This window comes from Daktulosphaira vitifoliae, unplaced genomic scaffold, assembly GCF_025091365.1.
Source record: "Daktulosphaira vitifoliae isolate Bord-2020 unplaced genomic scaffold, ASM2509136v1 Scaffold_2, whole genome shotgun sequence".
In the NCBI taxonomy this organism is placed as follows: Eukaryota; Metazoa; Arthropoda; class Insecta; order Hemiptera; family Phylloxeridae; genus Daktulosphaira; species Daktulosphaira vitifoliae.
The window spans coordinates 5518737-5534661 of NW_026099573.1; the positions used below are offsets into that span (position 1 = coordinate 5518737).

Below are 15925 nucleotides of genomic sequence, written 5' to 3' on the forward strand. Positions count from 1 at the left end.
CATAAAAAAAAAAAAAAACACATCATAGTAAAATTAATACCTTCTCAGCTTCGCATCGAAGCTAAAAAAATCACAAAAAATATATATAACATGACAGGTGGTATTGTAATACGCCTGTCATGTTGAGGGACCAAAAAAAAAATATATAAAAAAAATAAATAGAGATACTTACAAATATTTAATATTAAAAACTTGCCACACGTGATTATGGTACGACGCACTAATAATATAACATCCGGCGTTTGACCCGGCAGTCCGTTGGCGATAACACGGCTAGTCTTGAGAGTAGGGGTCAAAAAAAAATTACATACCCATGCCGGAAATTACTAAGAACAATTTGAATCATAAGGCGACAATGTATGAGGTGAGCAGTGCAAATGATGTTCAAGATAGGAAAGGCCGTCCATGAACCGGTCTGAAGTAGTACACAGCTGACTATCTCGCACGCGCACAAACAAATCACAACACCTTATCATGATTATTTAACTGATAAACGCCGTCGCAGTACGCATTCGGCTCAACACAAATATATATATATATATATATAATTAATAAAAGAGATGGATCGATGTTATTGAATGCGATATGAGGACAGCTGATGTGAGCTGTCAGGATGTGGGAGATCTCGTCAAGTGGAAGTTTAGGATAAGGNGTTCGTTCCTCTTTGTTGAATGATAAAATTAACTATTTAAGCTAACTCAAATTTAAAAATTACTTTTTCGACTTTAAAAAAGTAAAAAAATTTTAATAAGTATAATTTCATATGTCTTATGAACTTTATTCTATGTCAATGATATTATATAATATTCATGAAAGTCAGTTTATTCCCCTAATAAGATATTTTAAAATAAAATAAAATACAAAACCCAGAATTTTAATTAAAAAATTAGCATATTTTTGAATACGGTAGCCTTTTGCGCATAGAAGATAGGTCGTCGGGACAAATTTTTTTTTTCATTTAGTAGTACATAAAATAAGCTTTAATTTGATATATGTTTAAAGGACGCAGTATTTCCGGAACATTTTCAAAAATTAAGTTGAAAAAGTTAGTTTTTGTAAAAAAGTTGCTATTTTAAATCCCCCCTGTGAGCAGAATAAGTGTTAGATTTTCAAAAAAAAATGATATAAAATGAAAGAAAATTACCTAAGGTTTCAATATAAAGAAATATTATTTTGATTAGTTAATATTTGAAAAAGTTATGGCAGTTTTAAGTACAAAAAACATTCCGATAGAAGGTGATTTTTATCGTAAACATTACATTTTTTTTATAATTTCGACAGCCATTTGCACATAGAAGATAAGGTGTCGGGACAAATTTTTTTTTTTCATTTTATAGTACATAAAATAAGCTTTAATTTGATATATGTTTAAAGGACGCAGTATTTCCGGAACATTTTCAAAAGTTCAGTTGAAAAAGTTCTATTTTTTATACAATGTTTCAAAGTTTGAACCCCCCCTATATAAGGGGAAATTGTCTAATTTTAATAAAAAGTATGTCAAATGGAAGATGTACTTATAATGTATTTAGAAAAAAAAAAATTGTGCTGATACATGCATTTTTCGAAAAGTTATAGCATTTTTAAGTTGAAAATTAAAAATTGAAAATCGAAAATTTTAACACAAAAATAGTGTTTTTTTAACTACGGCAACCGTTTACATGCAGAAGATAAAGTGTCGGGACAAATTTTTTTTTTTCATTTTATAGTACATAAAATAAGCTTTAATTTGATATATGTTTAAAGGACGCAGTATTTCCGGAACATTTTCAAAAATTAAGTTGAAAAAGTTAGTTTTTGTAAAAAAGTTGCTATTTTACATCCCCCCTGTGAGCAGGTTAAGTGTTAAATTTTCAAAAAAATTATATCAAATAAAAGGAAAATATCTATGGTTTTAGTTTTAAAAAAAATTATGTTAATTTGTTGATTTTTGAAAAAGTTATGGATGTTTTAAGAAAAAAAAGTAAAAAAAATGACAAAATTTGTCGATTTTTAAATTTGTAATTTTTTTGGAAATTTCACCCATTTGCGGGGAACGAGGGAAAATTTTTCAATTTTTGAGGGTAATGTCTTCAACTAGATACAATTTGTGATCTTTTGACGTATTGTTAAAAGAAATCGGTCCAGTGAGAGCTGAGAAAAAGTAGTGACAGACACAAAAAAAAAAAAAAANCTAAAATAAGGTTAAAAATGATTGTTTTTAACATATTAAAAATTAATAATAATTTGAAAACAAATAATCATAAAAATTATATAATATATAATTAAAAAATTATATTTTTGAATCTAAGAATTACTAATGTGGATATAATTAATGAAATAGAAGTTGATGTTGCTTTTGTAATTATCCACCAATTTCTTAGAATTAAACACTATCTACAGATTTGCATCGAAGCATTACATATGATAGTGATGTTAATCACTGTCAGATTAAATCTATACTGGACTCAACTATACCACGTCCCCAGAGGGGGGTCACGGTACACATGCTGGGTTTTTTTTTTAAATCTAGTTAGAAGGGAAATATTACATAATTTTTCTTTTATTAATTTTAATCAGACAATATAATTGCATAATTATTTATAATATAGTACATGGTATGTTGATTTTACAAATAACATAATATAAACAAATATCATAATTGAAGTCAAAATTTAGATTTTAATTATTTAGTCCAATACTTAATTATGATTCATTTAATAAATAACATATTTTAATTACAAGCAATAATAAATAAACTGCAAATAAAATATCTTATGAACTTTTAAAACTATTAAAAACTAATTTCTATTCACATAAAAATGTGAATGTGTGAAATGAAACATTATAAAAATCAGGAATTTCGGTATTAAACAAAAATTATAATAATAATATACAAAAAATTCTCAAACCGATTCAATAATTTTATATTTAATATATAGAATCATGTGTAAAATATAATTGTACTTAAGTTTTATTATAATAAACAGCGTATTTACATAAATGTTTAAACTTGTGGAATGTGACCAGTTTTCATTTCATACGCACTTACCTAATAAGTTTTCATCGATTAAAATTTACTATTTAATCGATGATTTTACCCTTTTTTACAAAGTAGTATAATATGTGAACAATACATAATAAAAAATAATAATAACAGCGACGCAAAAGTTTGTAATTTTCAATATAAAAATCACTTTTTGTTTGACATATCATTTTCAAACAATGACAATACTAATATTTTACTACAATTAATGACATCATACAGTTAAACAAAAGGAAAAATTTAACTATTCACTTAAATAAAAAGTGATTATTATCATTGTTTTTATGTCTATCCTAATACTAATGATAATTCTATAAGCTTTGCAACAAAGTTCAGTGAGTGCTATTTATATAGGAAACATTTGTAATAATTTCACAACAATATTACATCAAATTTCGACAAAACATTATTTTTTATTAGTAATCAAAACAAACTTCTCATAAATTTGAGCGACAAACATAATAACTCATTGTATATTTAATGTTTGGTTCAGAAAAAAAGTTTTCACCGTCACTAGACAAGTTAGATATCTGAAGTAGAATTTAAATTAAAAAGTACATAATTAAAATTAATAAAAAAAAGTTTTTTTTTATGTCATAGTGCTTACTATTACTATATTATTAATTATTAAATCACAAAGAAAGTCATGAAACCTTATTTCTTAAATAACAAATTAACATATAGCTTATATAAATCAAGCACATTAATATTATCTTAATCATTTTTTCTATCATAATCGGTTCAAGCTAATTCGTTGTAAATATGTTAAATCCACAAAATAGTAAACCAATATTAATCAATTCATGCAAAAAAAATTACAAAATAGATCTGAGGGTTGAACACAACATACTTAGGTATCCCTATAGCTATATTAATATGCATTAAAATGAAAATAAATTATGTTAATAATGAATAGTAAAAAAAAAACAATATTGTTAAATATTAAAAACTTAATGATTACACTATTATACACGATGTTTATTTAACGCTAGCCACTTGATTTCTTCTCATATAATAATAATTATATTAAGAAAATTATTTTTGGTATTTTAATTTTTATATATTTCTTGATATATCGATGATTAATTATATTTTTAATTCATCCCATATTCATTATAAGGGTGTCAAATTAATTTTTTTAAATGGCAACATATATATTTATAAAATGGAAAATTATTTATTTAAGAGTTTATTTACTAGTCGATAACAACTTTTAGACCAATAGTTCGAAAGTTATAAATATTTTTATTCCATGATGGAGGACAGATGCGTAAGACCAGCTATGATGTATGGTTCAGAGTGTTGGGCGGTTGATAAGAAAGTAGAGCAAAGAATGAGTGTAGCAGAGATGAGAATGCTTAGATAGATGAGTGGAATGACTAAAAAAGATAGAATAAGGAACGAGCATATAAGAGGGAGTATAGGTGTAACGTCAATTGTAGATAAGATGAGAGAAAATAGACTTAGATGGTTTGGTCATGTTATGAGAAGAATGTTGAAGGAAGAAGAGGTAGAGGAAGACCAAAAAAGAGATGGAGAGATGTTATTGAATGCGATATGAGGACAGCTGATGTAAGCGTAGAGGATGTGGGAGATCGTGTCAAGTGGAAGTTTAGGATAAGGATGGCCAACCCCAAATAGTTGGAATTAAGGCGAGAAAGAAGAAGAAGATGGAGGACAGGTGCGACTGAGAAATGTTTAATGATTATTATTGACATTCCCTCGTCTCATCACTAGTCAATTATAAAATGATAATAACTTACTAATAATAGAACAAAAGTTTTTATCGTCCCATCATTTTCTCGACAAGTCGAAAAACTTCCCATTTTAAACGGTTAGTTACTATTTAAAAAATTTAAGTTGACCCTCTTCTTAGCGATGAATTAAAAAAGTAAATTATAACTGGTAAATAAGAAATAAATAAAACTAAAAAATACGAAAAATAATTTTCTTAACATAATAATTATTTTAAGATAAAACGAATGGCTAGCGTTAAAAGAATCACTGTTATAGTTAAACATCAACATAGTATATTTTTGTTATAAATAACTGAATACATAGATTAGGGTTTCCGATTTATGTATTTAATATAAATACTGAAAAAGTAGATATTAAAAAAGTTTAAAAGTTAAAGATAGAATGAACATTTTTAAAAAAATCAGTTAAAACTACCATAAATACCACAAGTATAATCATTAATTATAATGTTTTCTTAATCTTTTGAAATAAAGAGAACGTGGGAGAATACTAGAAAACCCTGTTATTAATACAGAAACTGGTCACTATTATAATATGTGAAGTATTACATTTATGTAACATTTTTTCACTCAAATATTAATAAATAGATAAACTATCAATAAAAAAAAAATTATTTTAGTCTTATCAGAAGTCATTTTTATATCTTAATCTCAAAATTATTCTTTTGTAAGAACATTGCACCCATACGAGGAACAAATAATATTTAATATTGTCTAGTCTTTTTACTCGTATTTGATATTTAAGTTTACCAAACTTAAAGGAATGATAATAAGTTCGACTTAAAAATCGCAGACCTAGTACAAAAAGGATTCATTTTGATATCATAGAACATTTTAAAGGATTATATTATATTATATTATTGTAGTTAGAATTATACAAATAAATAATAAGTCATAAAATAATCAATACACCTATCTAAGAAAAAGTTATTTAATTATAAAAATCAATTAAAGCCTGTTCGTACTAGATTGCTTATACCCTGAAATTTAAAAAAAAAATCCAATTAATTTTTGACATATTTTTATACAGGAAATTTTTATTTTACTGTATAAAAAGTCTCGTAAAGTTTTAATGGAAATTAACATCGAAGAGATATATTGAGTTTTATTTTATGTTAACTAATTTATTGAAAAGTTAACACAAGCTAATTTTCTCCTGCGTTCAGAAATGAAATAATTACATTACTAAATATCTATATTATTTTAATATAACTTTGAATTTATATTAACTGAAATAAACAAATATTGATTGTTTTTTAAAAAATATGAATGTACAACTTGAATTTGAAACAAATTATCATTGATTGAGTATAATAATTAAGCGCTAAATAGAAATGAGGACGATAATTTCACTATTACCACACTAATACATTGTCATTGAAATAGCAGTATAAGTAACTAAAATCATATGTAAAATATGGTTGAATTCGTTAAACATAATCATAAAAAAAAATAAAATCTTACTAATATTATACAATTAAGTATTTTGATTTTTTCTATTAAAATGTTTACCCTTGTGTGAACATTCATAATTAATAGAAATATAAATAATTATTATTCGAAAAAAATTAATTGTAGTATTAATTTTTAATTATTATTATATTGGAAAAATAATAAGTATCACACTTACATTCTTTTATTATTTTAATGATTTAATCAAATATTTCGTTTTCAAAAACATTTATAAAAATGTATAAACATACTTCATTAATATTGATAAATCAATATTTAGCACACAACAAAATGTTGGTCCATAAAAGGCAATTTCAATTAAATGAAATTAATAATTAGTATTAATTAATTTATACTGCGTATAAAAATATTAGTGCATTTAAATATACGCACAAAATATTCACGTATTACATGTTGACGTTTGGTCTTCTGTTATGTGATGGTCTTACAGATGGAGACATGTAGGACATAAGATGGTCAGATGAATTTTCAGGCGGACTATGAGTTAACATATCTGTCTGCGATCCCAACTGATATGATAATTGATGATGCATATTATGCGAACTCTCAGAACGATTACCTCCACTATTATATCCACCACTTTCATCCTTATGCAAATTACTTCTTTCAAAAGAAACGCTTTGTTGGTGTCGAATTTGAGATGGTTGTTGGTGGCGTTGCTGATGATGAGGGTGATGATGTTTCTGGTGAGTATGGTATGCAGTAACGGGTGGTACATAAACCATGCTATCATGATCACTAAGTTCGTAGTCATCGTATTGGGTACGCATTCGTTCGAGACGTGGAGGAATGCGATCCAATGATTGATATTCTGCTAGATAGACAATTAAGAGAAAATGAATCTATAAAATGTACTTTCTAACTATGGTAATTTATGACTATCTTAAATCCACATCCAGGAAAAAAATTAACAAAATGTCGGATTAAAAAATTCTGGCAATTGAGACCATTAAAATCCTAGCTGACAAATGAAATATTAATTTATACACTTAACTTAAGGCATAATATAATACTAGATAAATTCATTCAAATAGAACACACTTATCAGTTTTAATGTTGAAAATGGTAAAAACTACAACAGATGTACTAACCCGAAGATCCATAATTGTTCATTATGATGGGCATATCCATACTAGGTGAACTTCTTATAGGCCGGGTCAACAACGGCGGTTCATTGGGATCATGTGTAACTGGTGGATGGGTAGCCCTCCAGTATGCTTCTAAATATTCAGAAATGTGTTCACATGCTTCTTCTAATTGGTTTTCATCGAGTATTACATCAAACATTTCCGGTGGACATTGAGCCAACTTTTCTGATGCTACCATTTGCACGTTAAGATGTCTAGTTTGTGATTTACCTCTAGACTTAATCAGTCGTTGTAAGACCTAAAAAATTATCATGCATTTAAAAAAAAGCAAATTTTAAAGAATTTTGATCATAACAAATTAAGTACTAACTTTAGGAGATGATACTTTTAAATATACTATTGTAGGTGCCAATGACGTTTTAGCTAATTGTGATGGATGATTAATTGTATCACAGTCCAATACAACAAGCTATAAATAAAGACAAATTAGAACTATTCATTTTTTTAACTAATATTTTTAATTCCATTGGTTTAAAATTAAAAGATTATAAAATAATATTTTTATTACGTGACATTGTGTTAAATTACGTATAAACTTCACATAATGATCAAACATTTTTATTGTTGATATAATACTTAAACAAATATATTTTTGCTCATAATGAAGCCTAATAAAATTTGTATTGGATTTTTCATTTTTATTTACTGTTGCCCATTAAATTTAATTGGGTCTTATAATGATTTTTTTCAAACGATATGCTTCATAGTATAAGTTGGTGAAGCGAGATTATTAATCGTTAATAAATCTAACGCTCACTTAAATTTATTTGTATGATAATTTTTAATTTGTTTGATTAATAAATATGAAACTTAACAAACTATAAATATAATTTACAAAATATTTGCTCCGTAATTTTATTTATAATTAACTTAAATGACAATATTTAAATACAAGTATGACTTAGCTTAAAATTAGAGCGCGTCGCTGATGGTTCAGCGGTGGAACGTACACTGACTAGATTTATAATAAAAGATACATTGCTGACCAGCTAAACAAAGATAAAATACAATATTATAGTGTGACTCGCGCTAACAGTATACGTAATAAAAAAACCCAGCACAGGGGGGTCGCAACACAATGGTGACGTGGCATAGTTGGATCAAGTATAATGATATCTGACAGTGATTAAAATCACTATAAAAAAAAAACGCTTCGATGCAAATCTTTAGATAGTGTTTAATTTTAAAAAATTGGTGGATTAATCCAAAAGCTACATAATCTGCTCTTTCCATATTAATATCCTGATTAAGATAAAGTATGTCGAATGAAAAAGGGATTATTAAAAAATATTATTTCTCATAAAAAAATTGNGATAGGTAAAGACATCATGCATCTACAAAAAAAAGAATTATATTGATCCATACATCTTTCGAGAAGTTATAGCATTATAAAGTTAAAAATATAAAAAATAATTTTTTTATAAAAATCGTATTTTTTTTATTAACTTTGATGTCTGTTTTCACCATGAAGATAAAATAAAGTCCAAAATTTTTTTTAATTATAATTAAGTATATTACATTAGCTTTAATTTAAGATATATATAAAAGTGTCAGACTTTCCGGAACACTTTCAAAAGTTAGGTTGAAAAAGTTCTACTTTATACATTAATTTTTTAGATTTGAACCCCCCTCGTATATAGGGAAATGGTCCGATTTAAAAAAACAGTATGTCGAATGAAAGATGTATATAAATAATACTTCTCATGAAAAATTTGTATTGATCCATACATTTTTCAAAAAGCTATAGCACTTTAAAGTAAAAAACCCAGCACAGGGGGGTCGCGGCACAGTGGTGACGTGGCATAGTTGGATCAAGTATAATGATATCTGACAGTGATTAAAATCACTATAAAAAAAAAACGCTTCGATGCAAATCTTTAGATAGTGTTTAATTCTAAGAAATTGGTGGATTATTCCAAAAGCTTCATAAACTGCTAGTTCCTTATTAATATCCTGATTAAGACAAAGTATGTCGAATAAAAAAGAGATTATTAGAAAATAGTATTTCCCATAAAAAAATTATATTGATCAATACACTTTTCAATAAGTTATAGCATTATAATGTTAAAAATGTAAAAAATAAAATTGAGAATTTTCACACAATAATAGCATTTGGTAGCCATTTTCACCTTGAAGATAAAATAAAGTCCGAAATTTTTTTATTCCATGATAAAGTATATTACATTAGCTTTAATTTAAGATATATATAAAAGTGTCAGACTTTCCGGAACACTTTCAAAATTTAAGTTGAAAAAGTCAATTTTTTGTGAAAAAGTTGTCATTTTGAATCCCCCCCTGTAGGCAGGTAAAAAGTCAGATTTATAAAAAAAATAAACCAAATGATAGGTAAATACATCATGCATCTATAAAAAAAAGAATTATATTGATATGTTCATTTTTGAAAAAGTTATGGCACTTTTAAGTAAAAAAAATTGAAAAAATTTCGAAAATTAGCGATTTTTAAATTTGTAATTTTTTTGGAGGTTTCCCCCTTTTACGGGGAACGAGGGAATTTTTTTCAATTTTTAAGGGTAATGTCTTCAACTAGAAACGATTTGTGATCTTTTGACGTATCATTGAAAGAAATCGGTTCGGTGAGAGCTGAGAAAAAGTGGTAACAGACACAAAAAAAAAAAAAAAAAACACATCTTAGTAAAAATAATACCTTCTTAGCTTCGCATCGAAGCTAAAATGTAAATTATAAAATCGAAAATTTTCACACAAAAATAGCATTTGGCAGGCATTTTCACCACGAAGACAAGTCCAGAGGTCAAATTTTTTATTTGTTCGTGGTTAAGTATATTTTATAAGATTTAATTTAAGGTGTATATAAAAGTATCAGTATTTCCCGAACATTCTCAAAAATTAAGTTGAAAAAGTACTGCGGTTTATACGCATATTTAAGTTTTGAACTTCCCTGTTTAAAGGAAATTGGATCGATTAAAAAAAAAAATAAAACATAAAAAAATTGTATTGATCTGTACATTTTTCAAAATGTTATAGAAATAACATTATTTGTTAATTATATAATGTAAACCTGTAGTGTTCTAGCAAGTTCAAATATTCTTTCAATTTCTTGCTGTACGTCGGCCATTACATTGGACCGAGAATTTGAACCTGGTTTGCTTTCAATTATAGGCCTTTTTGATGGATTGTTTAAAAGAGATCTTTTTGCTAAAGAAATATCGGCCATAACGCGAGTTATGATAATTCTAAAAATTTAAAATCCAATTATAAAATAAATTATGATGATTTTTTATAAATTATACCTTCCCTCGAAGCGATGCTTTAAAAAATCAAACAAGGCTTTTTGCATCATGTCAGTAACCTCATATCCTTTTAAAGATGGCCCAACTAATACAACAGGTCTCATTGATGGAACAACATCATATGGTGGTGTGGTTTCTTGTTTCTTAAAGAAAATTTTCCTTTTATCTTTTGCTGTTGGTGTAGTTAAATTGGTCCTAGCAGATATACGGCCACTTCCAATATCATCATCCTCTGCTAGTTTATCAATAAGAAAGTATTACAAAACAATAAGTATTTGTTTATTATTAGTATAACAAACATGGGCATAAAAAAAAAAAACATTTTGGGTGCAAAATTTATGATTGGCTTTTTTTTGGTCGATAGTGATTTTAAATATCTTTTATTAAATTATTAAGTGACGATAAAAAAAAATTAACTTAAATAAATTAAAAATGGCTAAGAAATATTCTCTTGAAACAAAATAAAAGCTTGAAAAGAAAAATTATCATAAATAAAACTAAAATAATTTTCCAAGTATACAGAGTAAATTTTTTATCATAACCCACTTATTTACTTAAAGAGTAATAATAATTTAAACATTTTTATTTTTGGTCGTCTTTAGTTACACATTATTCTTGAATTATTATCATAATTGATAATAAACAATCCGTGACTGTGACAGCGATGTCATAAAAACCATTTAGCTACCTATATTTGTAATCCCTTGTGTATTATACATGTATATTAACTCAAAAATTTGAAACTTTAAATGTTTATATCTTATAAACGAATATAGTTATACTAAAAATTCAAATGTCATTTACTATTAAATTAAAAACTCAAAGATTTTATTAAATTCAAAATATGTGTTTCAATTTGAAAAAACATAGTTGACGCCCTTACAAGGCATAAGGGATGAACTTAAAAAGTATTACATAGTTAATAATTCAAGAATAAGGTGCAACTAAAAAAAAACAAACAAAAAAAAAATGTTTAAATTATATTTATTCTGCAAGTAATTGAGTGGGTTATGATAAAAAAATCACTCTGTATAGTGAAATATATTCTTTACAGCCCTTGTTTATATAAACTAGAGTCGAGAAAGAGATTCAGATTGATCCATATCCGTATTTCTAATCCATAAACTGAATCATGGATTGAATCTGTTAATTCATATACAATAATATTGTTATACAAAATAAATATCAATTACTAATAAATAAAAACATCTGTAATTAATTAATCCTAAATTTCATATTGATAAATTCATATTATGCAAATAGTTTTGACAAATTTAATTAATAAACTGTATTCGGATTTTAATCAGGATTAATAGATTCAATACATAATTCGAATTAACCAAAAATATTCTTAGTTCTAATTCAAACCAAGGTTTTGTATAAATATTATAAATTAATTTTAATGTAAATAAATTTTCTAGCTAATTTTTACAAAATGCAAAATCGAGCTAAGAATAAAAATTATGTAAATATAACTTTAAAAATTTTAACATACTAGCATTGTCATATTTTATCATTCATGATCAGTAATAACAGGAAAAATATACGTTCGAGATATTAGGAATTAAATTAGAATTATATTACATTAAAAAATCAATATCTATAAAAAAAAAATTAAGATTCATTAAGTTAAAATTACCAAAATACAGCAAAATCAAAATAAATATTCAAAAATGTATTTGAGATCCTTAAGAAATTAATATATTATTACATTTAATGTTACATGTATATGAGCTTGATTTTTACACCAGTACTTTTTAAAAATAATTTTTTTCTTCGTTAAATTAAAAAAATAAAATTAATTATGTTATACTACACAAGATTACTCTATATTTAAAATAATTGAAATTTTATATTTATTAATAAAAACTTTGCATCGAAGCTAAAAAACATATATATAAGTCATTTTGAACAAATGTCATCAATTACTGAAAACAAATTGAAGCTATGAAGGATAAATAATAGATATATGTAACATATACGAACTTAAAAAAGTAATAAGAATAACTGGTTATTTTTTTAGTACAACTAGTTTTATTAAGTGATCTGCGTGTGTTTTATATGTAAAAAAATACAATGATTTACAAATACATGCAAAATTATAAAACATATTAAACTTAAATAGAATAATACTAATATTATTAATAAAGATAGAAATAAATTATTAATATTTCTATTTCATAGGTACTGCAAATTAATTAATTTAGTAATATTTAGTGAAAAAAAATTGAAAATTCTCATTTCATCTCTAATTGTATTAATGTTGCAATGCACTTTAAGAACAACTAATTATTCGTTATCCTCAGGAATATCTACACTGTTTATAAAATTCTTTTAAATTAAGACAGCAAGGCAATTGTTTAAAATATTATCAATAACAATTTGATAATAAAGGATTCAGTTAAAAAAAATTATTTCAATATAAGTTAAAACTAAAAATATCAACATTGACTGTTTTATGAAAACTTTTTTAAAAATTTTCTCTTTCTTATCAATTTTGAGGGGAATTTGTCAAAATTACGGTTTGCTGATCTTTTAATGTATCTTTGAGTAAAACCTGAATAGTAGTAGCCGGATTAATCTCATATAAGGACATAAAAAAAATGTAAGCTCTTATATAATTAGTTAATCATTGTGTTGTACCATCATATTGTTTCTATCTTATCATTACATTTTAATGCGTGTTATGGATGAAATTAAGGATGTATTCTGTCATCTTTTCTATTATTGTCTGATAGTTTTGGAGGCTAAGAATAGTTAATAATAACTGTAATTGGAGATAAAACTATCGATATTTAATAAAGTTCATTAGCGTAGTTTGCATGGTGGTTGTGGCGACTTTAGTCCCTATCAAAACATTCATAGCCCCCGCAATTGAACTGAATTAATTTTTTTGGAGTGGGGATAAAATAGTTGACTCGGCCATCGTGGATTGACGGCCGGTCATCGATAGTGTACCGAAAATCATCGTGCCACCACGCATTTATGATTAAGATTACGATACACTTCCAAATGGGTTGATAACGTGATGTTTGGCTATGTAAACTCAGTACCGTATCTCAGTGTAGTAGAGAAGCTTCCTGCAAGTTGTTAAACTAAATTCATTAAATTACATATTGTCTTTACAAAAAGAAAGCGGGAAACATAATTTTTGAGTTGCAAAGTATTAGTTTTTATTAAGACGGTATGAAAATAGTCCTCACAGAAGATATATATAAACTACGTCCACGGTAAAAATTACACACATAAAAATTTTAAAAAAATTCTAATTTAAAAGTAAAAACTTAAAATTGTATAAATATATTGTCAAGTTAGAAATCGTAAAATTAACTGTTTCATATCAATTTTATGAGAAGTAACAATTTTTTGAAAATATACTATACAATCTAAGATAAAGATTGTTAACCATGCTACAAAATATTAAAAATAATATAAGTAACAAAAAAAAATCTCCATGCGCTATACAAACAAAACACACGCAGACACAGCAGACATAAGGAAAATCGAAATAATATTATAAAACGTATGTTACTTTTTTAAACCAGGTACATACCGGGAGTGGGAGGGGTAGAACCCCCTGAATCACCCCCCTTATTGGTCAGCATATCATTTATTACACCACCTAAATTTGATGAAGACGAATTTTTGGAAGAGTGATTCTTTGAGCTTCTTGATGGATTCATCTGACGCAGAAGTTCCAGTTTAGCGGGGGACGGTATAAAACCTACATCTGAACCCTCTTTTACTAAACGTCCTATCCACCAGTTATTGTCATATTTTTCCTAAACATAATAATCACATTTTTAATATTAGTTTTGATAACATTTTCTAAATTAGTCTTTTTTTAGTTATACTCACCTTAATATGCAAAAAATCTTTAGTGTCGAATGTGATTGCACAACCTTGTATTGGCGAGTCATCATCTTTTTTACCGTCGAACGCCACATTTGTTCGAACAGCAAATGCCACCGGTTTCGTCTAAAAGTAAAAATATATGTTTTTTTTATCAAAGTTATCCCCTAATTTTTTTTATTAAAGATGTTCCAAGTACCTTTAACAAAAAGGAAAATAATCATCTTCATATACATATGCTTAGAAGCTATATTAATACATATTTTTTTACAAAAAAAATATTACTGAACTCAATATCTATAGATAGTAATAATGTATAAGATATATAATATAGTTAATATAATATAATATATATATTAGGATGGTCCTCAAAAATCGAATGTCTTTTTTTATTTTTACGCTACCCCTTAATTTTTTTTTAATGGTCAAAAAAAGGAGTTGTGCAAAATTTGGGACCAATCTGTTAAGGATAACCCGTGCCCCCGGGCCTATTAAGTTGAGTCGTAGAGTCAAATTTAATAGAAATAACTGATTTATGTCTCATAACTTTTTTTCTCTTAACTTAGAATAATAAAAGTAAAACTCAAGTAAAGGGAATTTTACAAGAAATTCAAAAATAATAACTTCAATGTTGTTTTCTCAATAAATAGCCCACAAAAACACTACATCCAGTAAAAAACATGTAAAAGTCTTAAAATACGTTATAACTGATTTTGTTGATTTTTAATTATTTATTTTCATTTTATTTTTTGGAAAACGCATATTCGTTTAAAAAAAGATTCTAGAAGTTTAATTTTTTATGCCAAGTACGATAATTATATTAGATTTATTATTTTATGGACAGTTAATTAATGATTAATTACAAACCTTACAGTTTAATTTAATTTTTATTAACAATTTTTAATTTATTTTTTTTTAAATAATAATAACTTTAAAAAATATTTGAACAATAATTAAATTAAATTATTATAATATATTTTTTGATAATGTACTTTTTTTACAATTAGGAAATTTTTTCCGATAATTACTAACTATTTGTAAAACGAATTGTTTCTGCTCTTCATTTGTAGTTTATATTTAATGTAGTCTTAGATTAATTTAATGTCACGCTAGGCTGTATCATTAATAACTCGTAATTTACTTATAGTATTTAAAGCATTTATGTAACTATTGATCGCACTCCAAAATGATGGATCAATTTTCAAAAAATCACTGTTCAGATTAAATAGTTGTAAATTTGATGATAACTTACTACCAGTAAGTTATACCAACTAATTACAAATTTAACAAAATTGATTGTATTATTACATTTTGTCGTATCAATATATCAATTTTGGTTTACTGAATTACTTTAAGATAGTACCAATTATATTATTATTAAAGATAAGTATATTTGAGTTATTT

At 25.8% G+C, this 15925-nt stretch overlaps 1 protein-coding gene across 7 annotated transcripts in view; it reads right to left on the minus strand.

Moving 5' to 3' along the window:
* Positions 1-5518: 5518 nt before the first annotated feature.
* Positions 5519-15925, minus strand: part of LOC126898793 (voltage-dependent L-type calcium channel subunit beta-1) — a 29751-nt gene continuing 19344 nt past the window's right edge. For 2 of the 7 annotated variants that reach the window (XM_050673147.1, XM_050673144.1), the window contains 7 exons: positions 14528-14647; positions 14223-14451; positions 10670-10904; positions 10438-10612; positions 7711-7809; positions 7344-7638; positions 5519-7066 (listed from right to left, as the gene is read on the minus strand). In XM_050673147.1, the coding sequence (XP_050529104.1) occupies positions 6639-7066; positions 7344-7638; positions 7711-7809; positions 10438-10612; positions 10670-10904; positions 14223-14451; positions 14528-14647 (1581 nt within the window). In that variant the 3' untranslated portion in view covers positions 5519-6638. The remainder of the gene's footprint in view (positions 7067-7343; positions 7639-7710; positions 7810-10437; positions 10613-10669; positions 10905-14222; positions 14452-14527; positions 14648-15925) is intronic. The other 5 variants (XM_050673151.1, XM_050673150.1, XM_050673148.1 and 2 more) reach the window with 5 other exon arrangements.